Source organism: Acinonyx jubatus, chromosome E4 (genome assembly GCF_027475565.1).
Source record: "Acinonyx jubatus isolate Ajub_Pintada_27869175 chromosome E4, VMU_Ajub_asm_v1.0, whole genome shotgun sequence".
Taxonomy (NCBI): domain Eukaryota; kingdom Metazoa; phylum Chordata; class Mammalia; order Carnivora; family Felidae; genus Acinonyx; species Acinonyx jubatus.
The window spans coordinates 9,382,489-9,407,981 of NC_069395.1; the positions used below are offsets into that span (position 1 = coordinate 9,382,489).

Genomic DNA, 25,493 nt, shown 5'->3' on the forward strand with positions numbered 1-25,493 from the left:
ATTTCAATTTTCCCCCCATTTAAACAGTTTTGTTTTTTGCCATTTGGGAGTCCATTACAGCAATAACTGTTTCACAGTGTTTTGGTTTTTTTTTTTTTTAGTAATATTTATTGTCAGGTTAGCTAACATACAGTGTATACAGTGTGCTCTTGGTTTTGGGGGTAGATTCCCGTGATTCATCCCTTACATACAACACCCAGTGCTCATCCCAACAAGTGCCCTCCTCAATGCCCATCACCCATTTTCCTTACTACCTGCCCTTCCCCCCCCCCCCATCAACCTTCAGTTTGTTCACTGTAATTTAAGAGTCTCTTATGGTTTGCCTCCCTCTCTATTTCAGACTGTTTTTTCCTCTTCCCTTCCCCCAGGGTCTTCTGTTACGTTTCTCAAGTTCCACATTTTAATTAAAAAAAAAAAAATTATTTTTAATGTTCATTTATTTTTGAGAGAGACCGACAGAGTGCAAGTGGGGGAGGGGTAGAGAGAGAAGGAAACACAGAATCTGAAGCAGACTCCAGGCTCTGAGCTGTGAGGCTCAGAGCCTGAGGTGGGGCTTGAACCCACAAACTGTGAGATCATGACCTGAGCCAAAGTCGGACGCTTAACTGACCGAGCCACCCAGGCAACCCATCACTGTGTATTTCTTAAACAGGAGGGCATTTTCATTCATAGCCGCAGAACACCCATCACATTCTGGAAAGTGAACATGGGGACAATCTCTTTTGGCAGTTCTGAGGAGAAAGGCCCCGTGGTTTTGTAGAACGGCCCTCGGTTTGGGTTTGTTTCCTCATGATTGCATTCGCTTTCTACCACCTGGAGAAGACCGCACAAGAGGTGTCCTGTTCCTTGTGCATCGTCTCAGAAAGCACTTGATGCTTGTTCCGATTTTGGTGACGCTGACACATTAATCACTTGCTTGAGACGTAGAATTTATTTCTAAAGCTGAGAAAAGAGAGTCCCGTGTTGCATTTCCTTTGGAGGAAAGCGCCTTCTGCGGGCTCAGCCTCTTCGGGATGGGGAGCTGGTGGGTTCCCTGGTAGAAGGGTTGTCTCCTCTCTGCCCTGCGTCCCTCACGCTGCCACCCTCTGCCCCACAGTGGCCATCAACCTCATCGTGCAGCACATTCAGGACATCCTGAACGGAGGGCTCTCCAAACGGCAGACCAATGGCTATCTCAACGGCTACATCCCGTCACGCAAGCGGCAGCCCTCGGAGTCCAGCAGCCGGCCTCATTGACCCCTGTCTCCCCCCGACCCGGCCCCTGCCTTCCAGAGACAGGAGGAGGGATCAGGAGGCGGTGTTCGTCTGTACACGTGGTTTCCTATGACATTGCTGTATTTAAGAAAACACCATGGAGGTCACATGCCTTTGGTTTTTCTTTCTCTGTTTTTGTTTCTTTTTGTGCTTTGGAGCGGCGCAATGAAACCGAATTTGACCCTGAGCTTAAATGACAAACTGTGCCAACTACTACTGGTGATGCCTAATTATGAATCCAACGTGTAACCAGTTATAAATACATATATATATATAAAAGGATCTATTTTTGTGTAAATGTACAAATACTGTAAAGCTGTTTGCTGTAAGTATTCTGCAGGAGGGCCTGTACTTGAGTGTCTGGGGGCTCGAGCTGGAGTCTTGGTCCAGTGGGGATTGCCCTTGTGATGCCCTTGTGATGGATCCAGGCGGGGCAGGCTCAGGCCTCAGTGTGGGAGGCTGGAGTGGCTCTGAGTGCCTGTGCCACTCAGTGACAGTGGAGTTGGGAGCCTTGGGTTGTCCCCCTGCCACAGTGCCACCTTCCCGGAGCAGGAGCTCTGTGACACGTCGACAAGAGATACCCCCTTCTTTCCTCCTCCTCCTTTTTTTTTTTTTTTTTTGAGTGGAAATTAGGCAAGACCTCAGCTCAAAAATCAAACTCAGGGAAGAGGCCCACTGAAGAGAAACAAGTCTTCTGTGTTTCCTTCTTGCCCGATGCCCCACCTCTGGCCGCCTGGTAGCTCAGGGTCTCCTTCCTTAGCCACCCAGCCTCTCCGAAAGCCAGCGCCGCCTCTCTCTCCTTCCTTGACAGGGATTTGATGGGATCATTTCCTGGTAAAATATGGGGAGGAGAGAGTAGCAAGGTACCTACTGTAGCGTCCGAGGAAACACTGGTTCCTCCCGCCTCCCGGGGACGTCTACGGTTAGATTCCCTGGGCCTTTTCCCAGATTGCAGAGCACAGGTGGCCTCTTGAGTTCGGGCTTCAGAGGAGGGCTTCTGCTAGCAGCAAGACACTTGGTGGCCCCTCACAGGGTGGCGACAGCCCTGCAGGGGTTATTCACCGAGATGCGGGGCTTGGCTGCCGGATGAGGACAGCACGCACTTTCCAGCAGGAATTGTCACTCGCAGCATGACAGTCGCCATAGTTACTGGGTAGAGAGTTCCACTCTTCCTGAGGGCTCCCTCTCTGGGAGAAGTACAGATCCCTGATGATCCTTGCTGGATGGGGGGCAGGAAGTGGGGGGGACTAAGTGAGACCGAGACTGAGGAGTGTAGAGTCCCAAAGCCTCAGCTTTTAACTGCAGATGAGTCAGAGGCCTGCATTTCTTCCTCGACCTTCTCAGTGCTTGGGAGGCCACGGCCCCAAACGTTTTGGGGAACCCTCTCCCTCCATTGCTGTCCTAGCCCATTGGAGCCGTTCAGGTGAACCTGACACAGCCACTCTCCCACCACACCGCACTGCCCCCAAGACTTAAACCGCCGTCCAATTTGATTCCCCCTTTCTGGATTCCATTGGACTCTAATGCTGTTTTGCTGTTTCAAAAGAGCCAAACCTCCTCCCCGGCAGACCTTTGCCACCCCTGAGTCATCCAGGAGACCGCAGCAGGCTCTGGAGGGAGCAGGGGAAGGCTCTCCGAGGTGCCCACGTTGAAGGCCAGTTCTGGATGTCTCAGAGTCCGTATTATCTTTCTCGTCATGCCTTCGACAGTTCTGACATGAAGCGTGGGTGGCAGGCCTGGGTTAGGATCCTGAGGACCCAAGGCCTCGTGCCTTGATGGGGCCTCTCTGTGCCCAGGGGCAGCCCACTCCTGTCTGGGGGAGCCTTGGCCTTCCGGTGGGTAGCACATTCAACTTTACTTGAAGCTCCCAGGTGCCAAACCATTTAGTGCCTTGGCTGTCTGTCCCACTGCCTTGGAAGATGGATTCTTCTCATCTCTGAGCCTTGACTTTCTTAGCTGCTTCCTCATCTACCTGTGGTGTTGGGACCAAGCCTCCAGTGTCTCTGCTGGGAAACAGTGCTAGGCCTGCCTTGCCTCCAGGTAAAACTGTCACAGGTCTTGGTGGCTTGGCTGGGGGCACTGGGGCAAGGAAGGGAGGAGTCTGCCCCTGTGTGGCCACCCCAGCATTTTGTCAACTGAGTATCTGAGTTTGAGCCTTCTATCTGGCAAATCCTGGACTTGGTGTGTTGAGAGCCCTGGGATCTCTGATTCCACTGGTGAGTCAGGGGTAGGATCATTAGGCCAGAGACCGTGACCTGAGTCCTGTGGGTCTTGTCTGCAGCCCAGGGAGGAGGGACCGACAAGCAGGGTGGGGATGATGTTGGTCATGTGTGCACGGGAGTCCCGTGGCTTCAGAGCTGCCCAATGGTGCTTGCTTCTTTTCCCCACCCCTGCCCAGGTATTATCCACAGACCAAGTGTTTAGGGAACACACATCCAAGCTTCGTGTCATGGGAAGGCCTGACCTCCTACTCTTTCACGCTAATAGAACTTATGCTGACCCGGGTTTCTTTTCCTTGGGCAGCCGGAGGCCAGTGGGGACAGAGAGGTTGGAGTCTGTGTAAGGAACACGCAAGTGTTTGGACCTCAGGTGTCCTTTGGAGTGCCTAAGGTAGGCCCTCGAGGTGGGCCCCTGAACAGGCCAGGGGGCGGGTGCAGGGAAGGGTCTCCTGTTCACCCTTCAGAACCAATCATTCCCCAACAGCCCGCTCCGGTCTCAGCCGCGGATGCTGCCCACCCGCCCCTGCTGGGCTCAGCACTGGACGCTTGTCCCCAGGCCCAGGGTGGGTTGCCAGTCTCTCATGAGGTCACTAGGTCAGGCTGAAGGCTTGCGTATTCCCCCCGAGCAGGTGGGAACCAGCAGGGACTGGAGCCCAGTTGGTTTGTGGCGCCCCTCCTTTGCTGACCTGGTACAGCTTCCTCGATTTAGCACCCCTGACCTGTGCTGGCACCGAAGGCCCGCGGAGGGAACTAGTAGATTCTTGCAGGGAAATGTTTCTGCCCTGGAGTCTCCCCCCTGCCTGTCAGCGACTCCAGCACCAAGGGACCGTGCTGGGGTCAGTAGCCTAGGGCAGGTTTGGGATCGCAGGGCTGTGCTTCTGGGAAGGACCGGCTGGACTTCGGTCTAACGCTGCCTTTCCCCTGTCTCAGGGTGGGGTGGGGGCAACAGGCTTGGTGTCAGTGAAACAAGGGAGACAGCAGGTTGGGAAAAGGCCTGGAGTCAGTCTGGGGCTCAGAGTGCTCTTTGATCTTTGGTCTCTGGGCCCCATGCTGCCCTCCTGGGCCTCCAGGTGGCTGGCCTTCAGATCAGCTTCCTTGCTGCAGTTAGACGTCACGAGTGCCTAGCTGGTCCTGCCTCAGGAACAGGGTGAGTAGCTAAATAAAGACGTAGGCATTTTTTGTTTGGGGTTTGTTTTTTTTTTTTTCTTTCCGATACTTGGTCTTCCTCCCTTTCTTTCTACTGCCCTGCCTTTATTGTTAGTAGTTAACAAAAATGACCGCATACTATGTACTTTGCTGTAAATAAAGTCTGAACGGAAAAAGAGCCAATTCTTGTCTCCTTTGTGAGGTTTGGGCAGGAGGAGCGGTGACTGAGGCCAGTGGCGGAGGGCACGCAGCCTGCCGTCACTAAGCCACTCAGTCCCCGGCAGTCCTGGGCCGGACCCCAGACTGCAGCTGGCCTGGGATCCTGGACAGACGTACACTTGGGCATTTCTCCTGGTCCCTGTCCCTGTCCCCGAAAGCCGGGGCCAAGCTTTCTGGGAGGCTTCTGATCTCTGGGATGTTCTGCTTCTGAGTATCCCAGTCAGTGCAGCTCCTGCCTGGCGGTCTGCCCTGGGTCATTCGCCACCCCTTCCTCCACGCCCACATTGAAACTCCAAACAACCTTCCAAGTGTAGAGAACTTGATGGGGGTGGTGGTGGAGGAGGTTTGTTATAACAATGTGCGAAACTTCTCGGGGTGTGTGTGTGTGTGAGCACTCTAAGCGATACAGCTATTGATACATATTAACCAGTGCAGATACAGTAAAACCTTGAGTTGCCAGTAACTTGTTCTGGGAGTGTTCTGCAAGCGAGCCAACGTTTCTAATACATTTTAACTTGATAAACAAGGGATGTCTTGCCATACGAGTAGTACGGAGGTCACATGATCACAACTGAGGCAAGGGTTCTTGAAATTCGCTTTGATACGCGAGTGCTTTGGCTGACAAGCATGTTTCCGGGAGGAACTCTGCTCGCGTCAAGGTTTTACATATATCTCCCTGTTCTTTTAAAATTTTTTTAATGTTTATTTTTGAGAGAGAGAGAGAGAGATAGCACGAGTGGCAGAGGGGCAGAGAGAGGGAGACCTGGAATCCAAAGCAGGCCCCAGGCTCCCAGCTGTCAGCACAGAGCCTGATGCGGGGCTCGAACTCACGGACCGCGAGATCATGACCTGAGTCGAAGTCGGACGCTCAACCGACTGAGACACCCAGGCTCCCCATATAGCTCCCTGTTTTTAAATGACTAGGTCACCCACCACCAAAGGTTGTAAGATAATTGGCCTTTGCGCTCTTCTTGGCTCCCTGCCCCCCCCCCACCACCTCTGCGCCCTCTAGGATTCCATCCCTTCACCCCTGCCTCCCAGACACTGAATCACCCTCATTAACGTGCTGTGAAATTAATAAAGGGAAACATGGGCTACAATGGAGTCAGGAGGTCTGGCAGGGGTGGGTGGGGTGTATATACACACCCTACCGCCTTACCACTTGTCAATTGCAAATCCAACCGGAAGAGAGGACCTTGCAGGGAGATCCTACTGGACTCTCCCCCTGGAGGAAAAAAGGCTTACCTCCTTTCCCGCCGGCGACAGCCCAGCCAATGGGAGGCCACTATACTTCCCACCCCCCAGTTTGCTCCAATGGGCTTGCTCGTAACAGCCTTCCCAACTTCCCCTTTCTTCTATAAGAGACCATACCTCTCTGTTCTGGCACTTGCCTGTGGTTTTGCTATAGGTAGCTTATCTTGGCTCGCCGTTCTTTGCTATTTCCAAACAAATCCACCTTTTGCTGGTAAAATAACTGGCACTTGTATTTTTTATTAAATAATTTTTTTAAATGTTTACTTATATTTGAGAGAGAGTGTGAATGAAGGAGGGGCAGAGAGAGGGAGACAGAATCCAAAGCAGGCTCCATCCAGGTCCTGAGCTGGCAGTGCAGAGCCTGACGCAGGCCTCGAACCCACCGACCGTGACCTGAGTGGAAGTCGGACACTCAGTCTACTGAGACACCCAGGTACCCCAAGACTGCTGTGCTTTTAAATAACACCTGAGCCCTTAGCAAACTGGCTTTGTTTCTCCACCCTCTGTCACAACATCCTCTGAGCCAACAGAGCCAACCTCCTCCTACACAGCTCGGAGACACCACTTTGGCTGGTGCAGCTTTAGTTAAACCCTTCATGGGCTCAGTTGAAAATAAACCTATTAGGACCTGCTTGAAGGTTCTAAGGAGTGGGGAGGGGTGGAGAAGGGGACCTGGGAGGTGGGAAAATTCTCTTTGAGATGGATTTCAACCAACTTCTGATGGTAGAATATGGGGTTTTTTTTTTCTTTCTTTTAGGATTTGTTCTTTTTTTAAAGTTTATTTTCAGAGCGAGCGCAAGTGGGGGAGGGGCAGAGAGAGGGAAAGAAGAATCCCAAGCAGGCTCTGGCTGTCAGCACACAGCCCAACGCGGGGCTCGAACCCATGAACCCGGGAGATCATGACCTGACGCGAAACCAAGAGTCAGCAGCTTAACCACCCAGGCGCCCCTTTAAGATTTCTGTTTTTGAAGCTGAATTTTATTTAAAAAAAAAAAAATTTTTTTTTCTAACGTTTGTTTTTGGGACAGAGAGAGACAGAGCATGAACAGGGGAGGGTCAGAGAGAGAGGGAGACACAGAATCGGAAAGAGGCTCCAGGCTCTGAGCCATCAGCCCAGAGCCTGACGCGGGGCTCGAACTCAGGGGCCGCGAGATCGTGACCTGGCTGAAGTCAGACACTTAACCGACTGCGCCACCCAGGCGCCCCAGAAGCTGAATTTTAAAAGATCACTTCTTAACATCTATAATGAAGTCAACCCACTTGTTGAATCTTCGGCTATGCCTGTGTATATACTTAATATTTTCTTTCAATAAACTATGTACCTAAAATAACAGAGCCAGATGAATCAGCTTGAGTTAGGAGTAAACCTAGACATATGTTCTCCATTAAATGACTGGCGGTGAGGGGGCAGGAGAACTCGAAGCTGCTTCGCACAACTCATTACCCTGCAGGCCAGCTGATGTTCAGAGATTTGTCTGGGCTACATCAGTGGTTCCTCTGACGCGTTGCAGAATGGCAATGGCTTGGGGTTCAATGAGTGTGTGTTGAGTCCTGGCTGCCTCCGGGGGCCAGGGAACGCCAGCGTGGCCTCTGCCTACAAATCCCACGCGTCTGGGTGGGTTTCATGCGGAAAAGTCCAGGATCCTCTCATGTCAGCTAGTAACACCTGTGGATGTTTCAGGATTCTTCCTCATCAGCGCCCTGTACTTTCTTTTCAGTTCCTGAACTCTTCGGCTTTCATGGCGATAATAGTCACTTCGGACTTGCCCAGCCTTCAGGACACCTTCACTGCGCTTTAGCAGTCCCGCAAGGTATGTAAGGAATGCGGTCCTATTCCGATTTCCAGGAGGTGACGGATTTGAGCCAAAGCTGCCGCCGGGCTGTCTGGTGCGCGCCTGCCATCTAGCGGTGGGAGGCAGATCCCGACGGAGGGCGGCCTGGAGTGGCTGGGCTAAGGTCGTTTGCTTGGCTCCTGTGGTTCTAAGAGGGTTCTCAGAGCGCCCCCAGAAGTCTGACTGCTGAAGTGATCTCGCTTTTGTTTCTTCCTGGAAAGTCTTTAAAAGAGGCTTCGTTAGGGCCGATCGGAGCTGCCCCCTTTTCTCTCCCGCTACAATCTGTTGCAAGTGGTTCTCCAAGCTGCTCGTTACAGTCAAAGGGGGGAGGGGGTGTTGAAAAGGGCGGTCCATTCCTGAGAATTTTGATTCTGTAGGTCTAGGGAGAAAAATCCTTTGTAACACACTGCCAGGTGAATCAGGCACACAGGCAGGGCTGGAAACCGAGGGGCTCGTGTATTGAATCATATAGACCATTCAGATCCGTGGTGTTCATCGTACTCGGGTGCCCATTTCGTCCAGGAACGTCGCCTGTGCTGTTCAAGTCTCTTCTCTGCCTGTGTGGGGACTGGAAAGAAGGCTTGAGTCTGCTCGTAAGGCCATTCAAACCCAGCACTGCCCTCTTAGGTTGCAAGACCCCGCCCCAGGAGATGCTAAACTATGGTGCCCCGGGAAAGTGCCTTAGGATGTCCTCAGAGGTGGGCACGTTTTTTAGGAGTCATCTTCAAGCAGGTTTTGGTTACAGCGCCCTTTGTGACATCTTACCTGAAGTCTCAACAGAGAAAAGAAAAATGTGGTTAAAGTTGGCAGGAGGGCATCTCGAGAATCATGCAGACTCTTCCTTGAGGATTCTGAGTTTTCTTTGAAACCGGGAATCCAAGCCCCTCATTTTACACACGAGGAAACCAGGGCCCAGAGGCCGAGTGACTGGGTCAAGATCCTAGCAATGTGGGCTGAAGGTCTGCAGTGGACTTGATTAGGGCTTTAAAAAGAGAATTCCCTCCTCCTGGGTCTCATCTTGGAGCTTCTCCAGGGGCAGGCGTTGTTGGCAAAAGTTGGGGTGGGTCTCTGCTCTTGGATTGATTCTTTTTGGCAGGAAGAACGATCTAAGTAATACTCACTTGGTTTGCAGAAGGCAGGAGAAAAAGGAGAGAGAATAGAATGCCTTTTATTTATTATTTTATTATTACCATTTTTTTTAATTCTTAAAAAAAATTTTAATGTTTATTTCTTTTTGAGAGAGAGAGAGAGAAAAAGAGAGAGAGCGAGCACAAACAGGGGAGGGGCGGAGAGAGAGAGAGAGGGAGACACAGAATGTGAAGCAGGCTCCAGGCTCCGAGCTGTCAGTACAGAGCCCGACACGGGGCTCGAACTCATGAACCGCGAGATCATGACCTGAGCCGAAACCAGACGGTTAACTGACTGAGCCCCCCAGGCACCCCTTGAACACCTTTTAAAAATTAGGTTTAGTTGGTTGGTGTCAACTGAGTTTTGCGGAAGGGGTTCCACCTCTGCTTAATGATTTCCGCGTGGTCTAGCTTCCGCTAAAAGGAGAGACAGCCTCTTGGGGCAAACAACTCTGCAGTCAGCAGACCTAGCTTCACGCGTTGGCTCCTTCCCATAACAGCTGGGTGGTCTTGGGCAGCTGTATTCTAGGGGCGAAGTCCCCTGCTTGGCCTAGAGTACTGAATGACAACGTGTGGGCAGAGAGGCAGGACTGTGCACGGCGGTGTAAGGTGCCCCGTGAGTGGTGGCTGTGGTGTTCTTGGTAATTGGGCTGCACAGGTGACACTGAATTCTGGAAAGGCCATTTCTTCTCTGGAGCTCAGGGCATCTGGGAGAGGCTGGCTGGCTTCAGGGAGAATTCCTAAACTAGAATTCTCTACAGGCACTTCTAGAGCCTTGCCCCCAGGCTCACCTCATCTATTGGCGGAGGAGGGTTTAGCAAAACCCAAATGGGCTATTTTGATGTGGGGATATACTCAAGGGGTTCAGAGCCTTAGCCGCCCCAGGGCTATGAGCCTCCCAGGCTAAGACTCACCCCTTTCTGGGCCTCTCCTCACCCCCGCCGCCTCCCCTGGTGTCAGGCTCTGTGATGAGAGTTGGATTCTGGGACAGAGTAAGGAAAGACACCTGCATAGGTATTATCGAGTCATTTAAAATGGATCTGATGGGCGCCTGGGTGGCTCAGTCAGTTAAGTGACTCTTGGTTTTGGTTCAGGTCGTGATCTCATGGTTGGTGGCTTTGAGCCCTGTATTGGGCTCTCTGCTCTCGGTTTGGAGCCTGCTTGGGATTCTCTGTCTTTCCTTCTCTCTCTGCTCCTCCCCCACCGTCTCTCTCTCAAAATCAATGAATAAACTTAAAAAAATTGAAAACCCAAAGGACTGAAAACTTAATGGTGTGCTCCTTAACCCTGAAAATAATGAGTGTCAGACAGTTGTGGCATCAAAATGAAGGCGTCAGATACGGTGTCCTCGGGTTCTGCATCTGAAGAGTCTGTTGTGCGACAGATCGGGGGTGGGCACAGGGCATCTTCGGTGGGACCGCCTGCGTCGTGCCTGGCACTCGCTTAAGGATGACGTCCCCCTCATCCAGGATGTACCAGGCTGATGAAACACCTCTCTTTTCTTGATTGGGGATTTTGTTTTGTTTTCTTTTGTTTTGTTTTATTTTATTTTTTGTTTTATTTTATTTTGTTTTGTTTTATTTTATTTTGTTTTGTTTTGTTTTATTTTATTTTGTTTTGTTTGTTTTATTTTATTTTGTTTTGTTTTGTTTTATTTTGTTTTGTTTTGTTTTGTTTGTTTTATTTTGTTTTATTTTATTTTATTTTGTTTTGTTTTGTTTTATTTTGTTTTGTTTTATGTTGTTTTGTTTTATTTTATTTTGTTTTGTTTTATGTTATTTTGTTTTGTTTTATTTTGTTTTGTTTTATTTTATTTTGTTTTGTTTGTTTTATTTTGTTTTGTTTTATTTTGCTTTGTTTTGTTTTGTTTTGTTTTATTTTGCTTTGTTTTGTTTTATTTTATTTTGTTTTGTTTTATGTTGTTTTGTTTTATTTTATTTTATTTTGTTTTCTTTTGTTTTATGTTATTTTGTTTTGTTTTATTTTATTTTGTTTTATTTTATTTTGTTTTGTTTGTTTTAATTTGTTTTATTTTATTTTATTTTGTTTTGTTTTATTTTAATTTGTTTGTTTGTTTTGTTTTGTTTTCTTTTATTTTGTTTTGTTTTATGTTGTTTTGTTTTATTTTATTTTAGTTTGTTTTCTTTTGTTTTATGTTATTTTGTTTTGTTTTATTTTATTTTATTTTGTTTTCTTTTGTTTTGTTATTTTGTTTTGTTTTATTTTATTTTGTTTTGTTTTTTATTTTATTTTGTTTTTTTTATTTTATTTTGTTTTATTTTATTTTGTTTTGTTTTGTTTTATTTTATTTTGTTTTGTTTTCTTTTTTGTTTTGTTTTATTTTGTTTTGTTATTTTGTTTTGTTTTGTTTTTTTGTTATTTTATTTTGTTTTGTTTTATTTTGTTTTATTTTATTTTATCTATTTATTTATTTATAAACTTTTTAAATGTTTATTCATTTTTGAAAGAAAGAGAGAGAGAGTGCAAGTGGGGAAGGGGCAGAGAGAGAGAGAGAGAGGGGGAGACACAGAATCCGAAGCAGGCTCTAGGCTCCGAGCTGTCAGCACAGAGGCCGACGTGGGGCTCGAACCCGTGCACCACGAAATCATGACCTGAGCTAGAGTCGGACACTTAACCGAATAAGCCACCCAGGTGCCCCCCGATTAGGGTTTTTAATCTCTTGTTGTCCCTAGCCCCCTGTAGCAAGTGTGCCTTCTAAGGACCCCCTCTCAGGATAATGTTTTTACATACATGAAATAATACCTCAAAACATCAAAGGAAATAAATTGTAGTAAAACAGTTACCCAAATATAAAAACAAGCATGTATTGTGGGAAGACATGTGCTTCTTTATTAACCTGTCAAATAACATGAGCGAGGGTCAAGTCTAAGAACTACCACAGGTAGGTAGCATTAATGAACCCAAGCGATCCTGTGACATTGTGTAACAGTGAGCACGTGTTCTGAAAATAACTGTGACTTCTGCCGGCAAACAGGTTCACTTACAGCTAATATTCCTTAAAAAAAATTTTTTTTTTTAATGTTTATTTATTTTTGAGACAGAGAGAGACAGAGCATGAACGGGGGAGGGTCAGAGAGAGAGGGAGACACAGAATCTGAAACAGGCTCCAGGCTCTGAGCTGTCAGCACAGAGCCCGACGCGGGGCTCAAACCCACAACCTGTGAGATCATGACCTGAGCCAAAGCCGGACGCCCAACCGACTGAGCCACCCAGGCGCCCCCACTTACAGCTAATATTCCTGTGCTTTGTCGCCTGCATTCATAAGGAAATGCTGCCCTGAATCCTCAGACTAAGAACCCCTGGCTGAGATCCAAATCCTTCAAGTTGCCTGGTGACCAAGGTAGACAGAAGTGTTCCCTTTTAAGACGTGTCCTGGTGAGCCGGGCCTGAGCCACGGCGCCGGGCAGGCTGTGCGGGATGGGCGCAGTCAGTGAGGCAACCTCACTCTGGCCTCAACTTCCCCGCTTGCCAGTGAGGTTGGCAAAGTCATGGCATTTCTCCTGCCGGGCTCTCCATCTGCGAAATCAGAGTGTAACCTCTGCCATCCTCGACCTAATGCTTTGCTACATGATGGGAAAGAACGCATGGAACCTGAACGAGAAACCGTAAAAACTGTAATATAAGCATCAAGTGTGCTGTTTGTTTTCAGTGCAAAGTGTAACTAGGCCCAAGTGGTGTTTAAAAATGATCAACTTTGGGGCGCCCGGGGGGCTCAGTCGGTTGAGCGTCGGGCTTTGGCTCAGGTCATGATCTCACAGTTTGTGAGTTCGAGCCCCACGTCGGGCTCTGTGCTGACAGCTCAGAGCCTGGAGCCTGCTTTGGATTCTGGGTCTTCCTCGCTCTCTGCCCCTCCCCTGTTCATGCTCTGTCTCTCTCTCCTTCAAAAATAAATCAACATTTAAAAAAAAAAAAAAAGATCAACTTTGACTCAGGCCGAGTGTCGGTGAGGAAGATAAGAGGTCTGTCCACGGCCAGAAAGAAGATTAGGGCAAATGAAAACAGGAGTCAAAGCCTGTCTCAGCCACTCAGAGACCATGGCTTTGGGGCAGCATCTGTGAACCAGCAGGAGCCACGAAGACAGCGTTCCTTTCTCTACCTCTGGTCACAGGGGTCGATGATCCATTTTGAGTTAATTTTTATTTATGGCGCGAGCTGTAGACAGAAGGTCATTATTTTGCATGTGATATCCTCTTGTTCCAGCACCAGTGTTGAAAAGACTCCCCTCTTTGAATGGTGTTTGCACCTTTGTAAAAATATCAAGGGCGCCTGGGTGGCTCAGTCGGTTGAGCATCCAACTCTTGATTTCAGCTCAGGTCATGATCTCACGGTTCGCGAATTCAACCCCTGTGTTGGGCTCTGTACTGACAGTGCAGAACCTTCTTGGGATTCTCTCTCTCCTCTCTCTGCCCCTCCCCTGCTTGTGCGCTCTCTCTCTCTCTCTCAAAATAAATAAATAAAAACTTAAAAAAAATTAGCTGTTCATATTTGCGGCTCTGTTTCTGGACTCTGTTCCTCTGGTCTTTTTGTCTATTTTGGGGTCAATAGCACACTGTCTTGATTACTGAGGCTCTATAATAAGTCTTGAAATCAGGTAGTGTTAACCCTCTAAATTTGTTCTTTTCAAAATAGTTTTGGCTATTATAGGTCATTTGCATTTCTGTATAAATTTTAGAATCACTTTGTCAATTTCTACAAAAAGTTCTGCTGAGCTGTAATTGGGATGTTGTCGAATCCATAGATTATCTGGGGACAACTGACATTTCACAACGTTGTGTCTTTTGACCTCTGAAAAAAGTCCACCTCTCCATTTTTTTCTTTTTTTTTTTTTGGTGTTCTTTCACTTCTCTCAACAATGTTTTATCATTTTCAGTTTACAGATCTTGTACATCTTTTATCAGATTTGTCTTTATGTACTTCATATTTTTGATGCTATTGTAAATAGTATTTTTAAAAAAATTTTTAATGTTCATTTATTTTTGAGAGAGAGACACAGAACATGAGCAGGGGAGGGGCACAGAGAGAGGGAGACACAGAATCCGAGGCAGGCTCCAGGCTCTGAGCTGTCAGCACAGAGCCCGACGTGGGGCTCGAACTCACAAACCGCGAGATCATGACCTGAGCCGGTCGGTCACTTAACCAACTGAGTCACCCAGGCGCCCTAGTAAATAGTATATATTTTTTTAAATTCCAAGTTCTAATGTTGTTGCTAGCTGTACCTTTCGCCACTCATCTTTATCTCTGTTCTCTCCCTCCAGATATGCAGTTACATGTATGTAGGAACCCTTATTCTCTCCTCTGAGTCTCTTTTTTTTAATTTTTCACATCTTTAGCTTCTCAAGGCTACATTTTCGCTATTTCTCAGGTCTATTTCCAGTTCCCTTATTGTCTCTTCAGCCATGTTTAGCCTGCCGTCTAAAACCCTTCCATCGAGTTTTTAATTTTGTTGACTTCATTTTTAGCTTTCAGAAAAAGTACTTCATCGTGTTACAAAACCTGCTTGTTGCTTTTCTACAGTGTCTTATCCTTATATTTCAATTCCTATTCTTGACTCCTATAAAATGTCTTCATTTTCTCATGTGCTCCCCTATGCATTAAGCAAGACCTTTATTATTATTATTTTTTATTTTTAAGAAAGATTTTATTTTTAAGTAATCTCTGCACCCAGTGTGGGGCTCGAACTCGTGACCCCGAGACCAAGAGTCGCACTCTCTACTGACTGAGCCAGCCAGGTGCCCCGAAGCAGGATTTGTAAATGTTTCATCTGGAATTTCTGGTAAAAATCATGGTAAAAATGTTTACATCATGGTAAAAAATAAATATAAAAGCATGCCACTGGTTTTCTCAAACTTTTTGCTTCAGGAAATTTTTGCTTTGCTGCGGAGTGTTGTTACTCCAAATTAAACTGTAGGCTCTTTAAGGTCAGGGATTGTGAAGTATGCTTTTCCTGTATTTTAATGTGCTATAACATACACTTGTCCATGTAATCAATGCTTAACAGTTGGCTGATTTCCTTATTTAATTTTTTTTTTTGGAGCCAGGCCCTGTGCTAGCATGAGATACACGTATGTTTTTAGACTGTCGTGGAAATCTGTGTGTGAATCATTCCTGACCAAGAAGAAGGGTGGATCGCTGTCTAGGTGTGGCCCTGCGCTGTTGGCCGATTGGCTGATTGGCTGGGGAAACAGCTCTGTCTGGTTTCTTAGAACTGGTCACTAGATGGCAGCAGTGAGCCACAGCACAGTCGAGTCCTGCTTTAATCTCAGGACAGCTGGAGGACAGTCGGTTCAAACATATTGACCATTCATTCTGTGCCAGGTACTGTGCCAAGCCCTCCCTGCCCTTTTGGGACCTCATACGTGGCCGGTGCCCCCTCATGTATAGACACAGCACTTATGTGAAGGAGAATGGAGCAGCCACAGAGGGGGATGATTCCAGTTCCTGGATCTAGGGGGTCTCAAGAAGAAGGAACCATTGGCCCCTTCCCAGCAGAACTCAGATTGGTCAGTAAGAAGGAAAGCTACAATCCCCGTGTCACCCGCTCTGGCCCATCCAACGCCCTCTGTGGTTGTTTCATGTGAACACGTCTTAGTATTCCCATTAGCTTTTCCTACTAGAGGTCTCCTAGGCCTGGCTCTGTAAGTGGCTGCTTGTGCAACCCTGGAGTGACTACTTCTTCAGCCCAGTTGCTTTATTTTTGGGTGACAGTGTTGGTCCCGACAGCTTCACAGGGTTGTCTCATATTTAAGTGAAGTGATAAAGGTTAATGCTTTGAAAATTCATTAGTGGGGGCACTAAAATAATTGTTCATATAAATCTCCCTAAAGTTTCTCGAGGGCAGGCTGGGTCCATCGCCATTTATTGAGTTGGTTGGAATGACTCTTCCAGAAGAGGAGACTCATAACCAGTTGATGTATGTCGGGCTGGTTCTGACCAACCTCAGAGCCGAGAGGGGAGGTGTGCCGTTGATGTGCTAGGATTAGTGTCAGGCACTGATGCTCGACGGGCGGGTCTAGGCTGGCACTAGACAGGGGGTGTGGCTCCCGCAGCAGGTGCTCCTGTCTCGGGCCCCAGGGAGGGGGCCCCAGGCAGGGCCCCTGAGGAAGAGGACACGGGGTGGAGCCGGGCTGGATGCGTACAGTGTGATGCTGCCCTAAGCCCTGAAACACCTGCCAACAAGAAAGCCACAGTCATTTTTCAGGACCAGTGAGACAAGAGCCAACTGGCTAGTGGGGACTTTCCCATCCCTGCTCACTCTTGAGGGAGGGAGACTCTTCCAGCTGGTGGGGCCCCTGGGAGGAAGGGAGAGGAGGACAGCCTGGAGAGAGGTCACCATGCTTAACTTCCTGCCCCACCAGGGAACACCTGGGAGCCTGCTGGTCCTTCTGCCACCGGAGTGGATCTTAAAAACAATCTGTCAATTCGATCACAACGAATGTTTTTAAAACTTCAGCTTAAAGTGAGATTTCCATGCAGACATTGTGGCGTGTGTGCATGCGCGTGCGTGTGAGTGTGCGTGGGGACTGCCGGGGTGGGAGTGAGCACCGCAGGAAAGGCTGGTTTACAAGAGCATCTCCTCTGAGATGGTTCTGATCAGTTTTATGTTAGAGATTTATTTACTCTTGCAAGGCTCACTGAGTCAGCAACAACATCCTCCAGTTTACTAATCGACATTCTAGAACATGGCTTCTGGACGTACTTGGATCTGGAGACTTTTCTCTTGGCTGCATTTTGTGCATGTGAGCACAGGGAGAGGGTTAATACACGCTTGCCTCTGTGTGCTGCTGTAGCACTGAGGAGGACTGGCAGAGGTAGCTTCTGCGTGTGTGTGAGTGTGTGTATATGTATAGGTGTGAGTATGTATGAGTGGGTGTGAGTGTGCATGTGTGTATGTATGAGTGTGTATTTGTGTGTATATATGTGCAAGTGTGTGAGTGTGTGTGAATATGTGTGCTGTATGTGGGAACGTGCATGTTTAAGGGTGTATGTGTGAATATATATGTGCATGTGTGTGAGTGTACATGCATACCTGTGTGAATGTATGTGTGCATATGTGAGTGTGTGTGTGTGCAAGCGAGTGTGTAGGTGTATGAGAGTGCATGTGTTGGTCTGTGAGGGTGTCTGTGTATAGATGTGTGCGTGTGCATGTGAGTGTATGTGTGTATGTATGAGTGTGCATGTGTGTCTATGTGTGTGTGCATGTATATGTGTATGTGTGAGTGTGCATGTGTGTATGTGTGTGCATGTGAGTCCACATGTGAGTGTATGTGTGTATGTATGAGTGAGCATGCGTGAATGTGCGTGTGTGCATGTATGTGTGTAGGTATGAGTGTGCATGTGTGTCTATGTGTGAGTGTGCATGTGAGTCTATGTGTGTGTGTATGTGAGTGTAGGTGGGTGTGCATGTGAGCGTGCACGTGTGTGAGTGTGCGTGAGTCCACGTGTGAGTGTACGTGTGTATGTATGAGTGTATGTGTGAGTGTGCGTGTGCATGTGTGTAGGTGTGCGTGTGCATGTGTGTATATGTGTGTGTGTGAGTCTGTGCGTGTATGTGTATGTCTGTGTGTGTGTGGAGTGTAGGTGGGTGTGCATGTGAGCGTGCACGTGTGTGAGTGTGCGTCCACGTGTGAATGTGTGTGAGTGTGAGTACGCGTGAGTGTGCGTCGGCCAGAACACACCCGGCAAATTACACCATCTCCCGTCCGCTCTTCCTTCTCCAAAGCGCCGGACCTCACAACTCCACCAGGAGGCGGAACTGAACCCCCCCCCCCCCCCCCCCCCCCCGCCCCGATCCTGTCCTCCGTCAACCCTCACAGGCGGCCGGTGCTGTGTGTCCGGCACTGAAATACGTTAGTTTTCAATGTCCCTTGACTTCCGTGAGGTGGATCATACTACCTCATTTTATGTAAAAGGCACCGAGGTTTAGGAAACGTTAAGTCAGCTACATCAAGTCAGCAGTGCGTGGGGAAGCCGGAAGTTGACCTGTGGCTTTCCGATCGCAAGACGCAAGCTCTCCCTGGCTGCCTGGCACCCCTCCTGTGTCCCAGCACCTCAAAGGCGGAGTCCTGGCCTCCCGCGCTCCCCACCTGGGTGTCCTCGCAAGCGCCCTGCCCCCCACCGACCCTGACCTGCTCACCCAACCGGCAGGTGATCGTTCCCTCTGCCTCCCGGCCTGCGCCTCCGGTCCCCACGCGGCGTCCCCACGTGGGACCGTGGCATTCACACCTGCGTTCGAGTCGGCCCTTCGGGGGCCGCTCCTTGGACCCCAGTAGTCTGCAGGGGAGGGGGTGCTGCTTCCTCCGACCGTTCCCAACACGCGGCACTTGAGACAGGACTGGCAGGTGAGGGACGCAGGACCGTGAGGGCTGCTGCCCGAGAAGGTCAGGGGCTGATCTTGTCCCGAGTGCCAGGACGCAGGACGACTAAGACTTGCCGAGAGGACTGCGCGGTGAGGATTTGGCCGGGATGAGCCTGGGGGCGAAGGAAGCAGCAGGCGGGGTAGGGCTTGTGTTACTCGGGACTCTAGAAGAGCCCAAGCTAGCCATCCAGTCATGTTCTCCGCGAAGTTCATGCTTTTTTTTTTTAAGTTAATTTATTTATTTTGAGCGAGTGAGATCCTGAGCGCATGCGCGTGAGAGGGGGAGGGGCAGCGAGAGAGGGAGAGAGAGAATCTTAAGCAGGCTCTGCACTGTCAGCGGCTCGATCTCACAAACCATGAGATCATGACCCGAGCTGAAATCGGGAGTCGGACGCTCAGCTGACTGAACCACCCTGGTGCCCCTGTGCTTTTTTTTTTTTTTTTTTTAAATTTGCTTTGTACCAGAACAAAGATGGTGTGTGTGTGTGTGTGTGTGTGTGTGTGTGTGTGTGAGGTGAAGGTGGGGGCATGAGTCTTACTATCCAGCTGAAGGACTGGAATCTTTGTATTTTATTTTGCAATGACTATAGAATTTTCTTCACATCTCACAAATTAAAACCCTTAGCTTTGAGAATATGGTTAAATCTATTCAAGGACACCGCTCAGGGCTATTGATTTACACTCTCCAAAAGGACGCACTTGTCTTTAAATCACATTTTTCTGAAGATGGGAAGTGGGACACCTCAGGTGCTGACTTGCAGTCTAGCGTGTGTCCATGTCGCCGAGCACAGGAAGGGACTACTCTAGACAGGACACTGGTGGCTCCCGCGCTGGTTTCCGGGACCCTCTTTAGAGTGGTCATCTGTCTGCCGCTAGGCATGAGGGAGACAGCAAGGAACACTGCACAAATCGGGATGTGGTCGGGAAAACATTGTGCTGGCAATGGTATGCAGACCTAACCAGACTGAGAAGTCCGTCCACGTATTATTGTGCCCGCTCAAAATCCTGGCCTCAGGTTCCCACAGACCTGCGGGCAAATCTCAACTCCAAAAAGAAATCTATGGGGTCAGGAGTCAGGATAGACCGAAGTGCTTACCTTTGTGGAGGAGGGAAGGGAAGGGCTGGGGAGGAGGGAAGGGAAGGGCTGGAAGAGGGCAGGAGAGGGGCTTCAGAATGGTAAGATTCCGTTTCTTGAACCGGGTACGTGTATCCTGTTTGTAAGAATGCGCCCGCTGCACGCTTAGGGTCTCTAGTCATTTCTGTTGTACTTCAGTTAAAAAAAATATTTTAAAAAATCTATATTTCTCATCTTACTAACTGTGTGGTCTTGGTCAAGTGACTTAACCTCTCTGAGCCTCTTCAGTTAAGCATCTGACTTTTAATTCCGGCTCAGGTCACGATTGCACGGTTGTGGGTCTGAACCCTGCATCGGGCATTGCTGAGTGGGGAACAAGCTTGGGATTCTCTCCCTCTCTCTCTCCCTCTCTCTATCCCTCCCTCTCCCTGTCTCTCCGTCTCCCTGTCTCTGTCTCTCCCTCTCCCTCTCTCTCTCTCCCTCCCTCTCTGCCTCTCTCTTTCTCTTTCCCTCGCTCTCTCCATCCCTCTATCTCTCTGTCTCCCTCTCTCTGTCTCTCTCCCTCTCTCTCTCTCCCTCTCTCTCTCTTTTCCTCTCTCTCCCTCTCCCTTTCTCTCTCTTCTTCTCTCTCTCCCCCCTCTCCCCCCTCTCCCTCTCTCTCTCCTTCCCTCTCTCTGTCTCCCTGTCTCCCTCTCTCTCTCTTTCCCTCTCTCCCCCCTCTCCCTCTCTCTCTCCCTCCCTCTCCCTGTCTCCCTTTCTCTCTCTTTCCCTCTCTCTCTTTCCCTCTCTCTCTCTCCCTCCCCCTCTCTCTCTGTCTCCCTCTCTCTCTCTCTTTCTCTCTGCCCCTTCCCCACTCACACTCTCTTTGTTTGTCTCAAAATAAATGCGTAGACATTAAACTCTCTGAGCCCCGGTCCGCTCACCCTGCCTCCAGGCGCTGTGAGGACTCTGTGAGCAAATGCCTCCAAGGTCTTCGCCGGGGCCCCTCTGGCGCGTGGCTCAGCAGATAGTCTTGTCTCTGCTGTGGCTGCTGTCGCGGGGGCCACACCAGACCCCCACGCCCGGGGCTACCCTGCCAGGTTTCTTCACACCCCGTGCCTCCGTTCGCACGTTGTCCTGCCCACCCACGATTGTCCCCACCTACCCACGGTCGCCAGACCTCGTTCAGGGTGCACCCTGAACACCTTTTCCTCGTCCCTTTTCCTCAACCCTAGATTCGTCCTCGCTGCTTCTCCTGGGGCCTCGCGACCCGTCTCCCACCACCAGACTAAGAGCACAGCACCCTGTAACGTCCCACTTGGCACCTCAGCAAGCTCCTGGCCAGCAGGGGGTCGGGAACGTGTATGGAAATGGAGCATCCCATGTGGAAAGGGGACGGAAGGCCTGGCTGCCTGGATGGGAGGGCTCTGCCTCCCCCCGGAGTTGTGCCTTTGTCCCACCGTCTTGCATGAAAGTGACGTATGCTGTGTTTTCACGATGGGGAAATGTCCTCTGCAAACTGCGCAGCGAATGTTAGATGGCGCATCTGGCCTGCCGTCTTGACGGGGGTGGCTGAGGAGCCAAGGGCATTTTGTGGCCGGTGCTGGGCCTCCCGCCGGACATGCTGAAGGGTTCCGGTGTCTCCAACGCAGGGGGTCCCTGTCCAGGGTCGGGGGGGGGGGCACTGCTTCCAGCGCGGGTTCAGGCCTCATGATTGGTCACCCCGCACACTGCACACTTACCTTCCTCTTTCTGTTCTGGGGCTCTGGGCTTCCTTTTTTGTTTCTGGGGATGACCTCATGCCCTCCCACCCCCACCCCGCCCGGCCCCGTCTTCACAGGCAGGTTGTTAGGATCGCAGTCCTATTAACTCCCTTCCAAACAGATCCCGAACCAGCCGCTTCTCACCATGCCCGCTGCTTACCTTCTGGTTCCAGCCACCCTTGTCTGTCAGATGCAACAAGCTAGTAGCTTCGTCACTGGACGGGGCTCCCTGCTTCCAATTCACTGCCATATTCTAAGACTATAAATCAAATCAAGCCACTCACTTGTTCCGTAATTCTCCAGTTCTTGACACGCTTCTGAAGAAAACCTCAAGTCTTGTCCTGTGACCAACAAGGCTGACTGTCCCAAGACTCACCCCCTGTCTCCAACTCTAAGACCTCACCTCCTACTACCCTCCTTCTTGCTGGTTCTCAGCCATGATGTCTTACTTCCTAGTGCTAGGTCCCTGCATGGCTCCCTTCTTGGGAACTTTGCGTTGGCCTTTCCCTCTGCCTGGAGTGCTCTTCCCCCGAGAGTCACATTTTCTGACTTTACTTGGGTCTCTGATGGATGTGATGCTGAGGGCAGTCATCCTCGACGACTCAGCCTGTCTTCAGCCCCGCTTTCATTTTTTCAGTGTTTATTGATTTATTTTGAGAGGAGGGGGGAGGGGAAGAGAGAGAGGAAGAGAGAGAATCCCAAGCTGACAGCGCAGAGCCTGATGTAGGGCTTAATCCCACGAACTGTGATATCCTGACCTGAGCTGAAATCAAGAGTTGGATGCTTAACTGACTGGGCCACCCAGGTGCCCCCTAATTTCATTTTTGAAAGCTGTCTATTTATTTATTTTTAAGAGGGAGGGAGTGAGAGAGAGAGAATCCCAAGCAGGCTCCTCACTGTCAACACAGAGCCCAATGTGGGGCTTGAACTCACGAAATGTGAGATCCTGACCTGAGCTGAATGAAGTTGGATGCTTAACCAACTGAGGCCCCTCGGGTGCCCCATTTTTAAACTGAGATTATCTACATTTAGGTCTGTCTCCATCTGCCTACCACCTCCTCCTCCTCCTCCTCCTCCTCCTCCTCCTCTTCTTCTTCTTCTTCTTCTTCTTCAAGTTTATTTATTTATTTTGAAAGAGAGAGAGGGCAGGGTAGGGGCAGAGAGTGGGAGAAAGAGAATCCCAAGCAGGCTCTGCACTGTCAGCACAGAGCTTGATGCAGGGCTCCGACTCAAGAACCACGAGATCATGACCTGAGCCGAAATCAAGAGTCGGACGCTTGACCGACTGAGCCACCCAGGCGCCCCTGCCTACCTTTCCTTCTATGTGGATAATTCTTTTGTGTCTGTTTCTTCACTAGAATGTAAGTTTTGTGAGTAAGGACTTTGTATGGTTTCTAGATAGATTGTCTAGCACACGGACATGTTCAGTATATATTTATTGAACAGGTGAATGAGCGAAAGGAGATAATGCATGTGGAATTGCCCTGAAAAGTGGAAGCATCACCCCTAGGTTGAGATTGTTGTTCCTTGCCTCTGCCTCCTGTGGCGGTAAAGTCACCTGCTAGTTGAGCCCTGGTTTCTCCCGGGCTAGCAGTAAAAGCCCGGGCTTTGGAACCAATAACTTGGTTCAGATCCCAGCTCTGCGACTTGCTCACTGTGTGGTCTTAGATAAGCTACTGAATCTCTTTCAGCCTTCATCTTCTCTTCAGTAACTAATGCCAATCACGCCTGCCTCAGGGCTGATTGGTGATGCTCAGAGATATGGGCGGTATGTCCCTTGGCCCAGAGTGCCACTCACACATGACTTCTGCCTTCACATCTGCATTCAGGAGGGACATAATTAGGGATATAGTAGGTCCCCCACCTTGGCCATAAATTCAGTCAGTATTCTCCAACTCAGCTCTTCCAATAAATTTGATTTAAAAAAAACCCTATTTCATCACTTTTTAAACATGTTTATATATTTTGAGAGAGAGAGAGAGAGAGAGAGAGAGAGAGAGAGAGTGAGCTGGGCAGGGACAGAGACAAAGGGAGAGAGAGAATCCCAGGCAGGTTCTGCACTGTCAGCACAGAACCTAATGCTCGATATCACAAACCGTGAGATCATGACCTGAGCCGAAATCAAGAGTCAGTTGCTCAACCGACTGAGCCTCCCAAGCGCCCCAAAACCATTTCATCTTTGTCTCTTTTTTTTTCAATTAGTTCTGAACCCAGGAGGGGCATTATTTATTTGCCCCCTACATGCATGATCTTATTTGACCTTTGCGGCAACTCTGTGAGACAGGGCAGGTATTAGTTTCCTCTCCCTTTCTCAGCTGAGTAAACTAAGGCTTGGGGACGGCATGTCCTGAGTAAGACCACACGCTTAACAAGTGGCAGAGCTGGGAGTCCCCGCCGAGCCACCTAGCTCAGAGCCCTAGGTCCTTTCCGTTTGGCCACGGGCACGTGTGGGCGAGATGTGGTCCATCCCACGTGTCAGGGGAGGGGATGGCCGAGGATAGGACCAGCAGGTCCGCTCTGGTGCTGCTGGGGGGCGTCATCGTCAAAGGCACTTGGTTGGAGACGTAGAAATCCAGTTTGGGGCGGAGGAGGGTGCCGGAGTCAGGGGGAGGGAGCAGAAAGGGCACTAGGGACTTTCAGTCCCAGCTGGGGAAGAGCAGAGGGAGCCCACTAGCTGGAGCCCCAGCTGAGGCTAAGCTGCCTGGCTGAAAAGAGACAGGCAGGGGGCCCTGAAGCCAGCCCTTCCCACCGCCAGCAGGAAAGCACTGAGAGCCAGCCTTAGTGGGAAGTCTTGCATAAGGAGCAGAAGAACAGCACCTGGGGAGTCAAAGACTTTGTGGGGTCTAGGAAAGGCCCCGCTTGCCGCTCACAGACTTACGTGTCCATTTCTCCAGTGCAGCAACGTGAGGATGGGGGTCAAGATGTTACTGTGATCCAGGAGGGCTGACACTTCCAGCCACGGCCAGCCGTGAGGCTGGACCCTGCTTCGATCGGCCCCCAGGACTTAGTAGCGGAAGGGTGCTCCAGAGGGCCAGTTGTCCCAGTCGGAGCTGGTTTGGACCCTGTGTTTCGCGCCCTGGATCCAGGCTGTGGTTCCCAGCAGAGAACGCCTGTCTCCCAGCTTCACTGCTTCCTCTGATGGCTTCCAGCTTCACCCCCACGGGATACGGCTGCGGGGTCTAGGAGCAAAAGCGGGCTCAGGGCAGGTGTTGGGGAAGCCTCGCATCTCCAGGCTAGCCCACCCCAGGTTTCCTTGGCAGGTCAGGCTTCTTTCTCGTGGACGACCTGGTCCACTGCACGAGTCCCCCTCCTCCTGTGGGAGGTGACAGGCTTGCGGTTTTAGAGTCAGAAAATGCCAGTGGGCTTTCTGCTGGCTCGAGAAAGTTCCTTAGGGTCTCTCGTTCACAGATTCTTCCCTTGTAAAAATGTGCCTCAGTAATATTCATCTCTTAGGGTCACTGTGACCCTAGCAGGCCATCACAGCGGTAAATGCATGTTTTCACCCCCCCCCCCCCGACCCCATACCTTGCCTTTACTCCCCCTGCATTTTTTACATGGTGTGGCAATTTTTCACATTTGTTGTTTCCTTGAGTTAAGAAATAGTCTCCAGAAGATCTATATTCTATTTTTGAGATAGAGAGAGTGCAAGCAGGGAGGGGCAGAGAGAGAGGGAGACAGAGAATCCCAAGCAGGCTCCCCACTGTCAGGGCAGAGCTGATGCAGAGCTCGAACTCACAAACTGTGAGACCATGACCGGACCTGAAATCAAGAGCTGGCCACTTAACCAACTGAGCCGCTCAGGTGCCCCCTCCAAAAGATCCATAGACCAGAGTGTTGCAGGGAGGGGCTACATTGGTAAGAGGCATCCACTGAATCCCAGCCCCGGGGATAGTTGATCACATGTAGTTAGTTAGGGTTTTTTTTTTTTTTTTAATGTTTATTTATTTATTTTGAGAGAGAGAGAGCAAGTGCACACAGGGGAGGGGCAAAGAGAGAGAGGGAGAGAGAGATCCCAAGCAGGCTCTGAGCTGTCAGCACAGAGCCCAACATGGGGCTTGAACTCATGAACTGTGAGATCATGATCTGAGCTGAAGTCAGACACTTAACCGACTGAGCCACCCAGGTGCCCCACACCTAGTTAGCTATTGACAGCAGGGAGGGGACAGGCTCGGTAAGCATCGAAACATGTGGGTGGAAAGGCCCAGAACATGGGAGAAGTCTTACCTTAGGAGAAAGAGGTGACAGGAAG

General features: G+C 49.8%; 1 protein-coding gene and 1 long non-coding RNA gene across 3 annotated transcripts in view; both read left to right on the forward strand.

Moving 5' to 3' along the window:
• The window catches only part of UCK2 (uridine-cytidine kinase 2), a 78,012-nt gene extending 73,210 nt beyond the window's left edge, over nucleotides 1–4,802 (forward strand). For both annotated transcript variants that reach the window (XM_027075026.2, XM_027075028.2), the window contains exon 7: nucleotides 1,097–4,802. In XM_027075026.2, coding sequence (XP_026930827.1) covers nucleotides 1,097–1,236 — 140 coding nt within the window. In that variant the 3' untranslated portion in view covers nucleotides 1,237–4,802. The remainder of the gene's footprint in view (nucleotides 1–1,096) is intronic.
• A 1,152-nt stretch (nucleotides 4,803–5,954) lies between these two features.
• LOC128313010 (uncharacterized) overlaps nucleotides 5,955–25,493 on the forward strand; it is an 80,292-nt gene continuing 60,753 nt past the window's right edge. The window contains exons 1-2 of the long non-coding RNA XR_008293099.1: nucleotides 5,955–6,525; nucleotides 7,811–7,903. This is a non-coding gene — a long non-coding RNA (uncharacterized LOC128313010). The remainder of the gene's footprint in view (nucleotides 6,526–7,810; nucleotides 7,904–25,493) is intronic.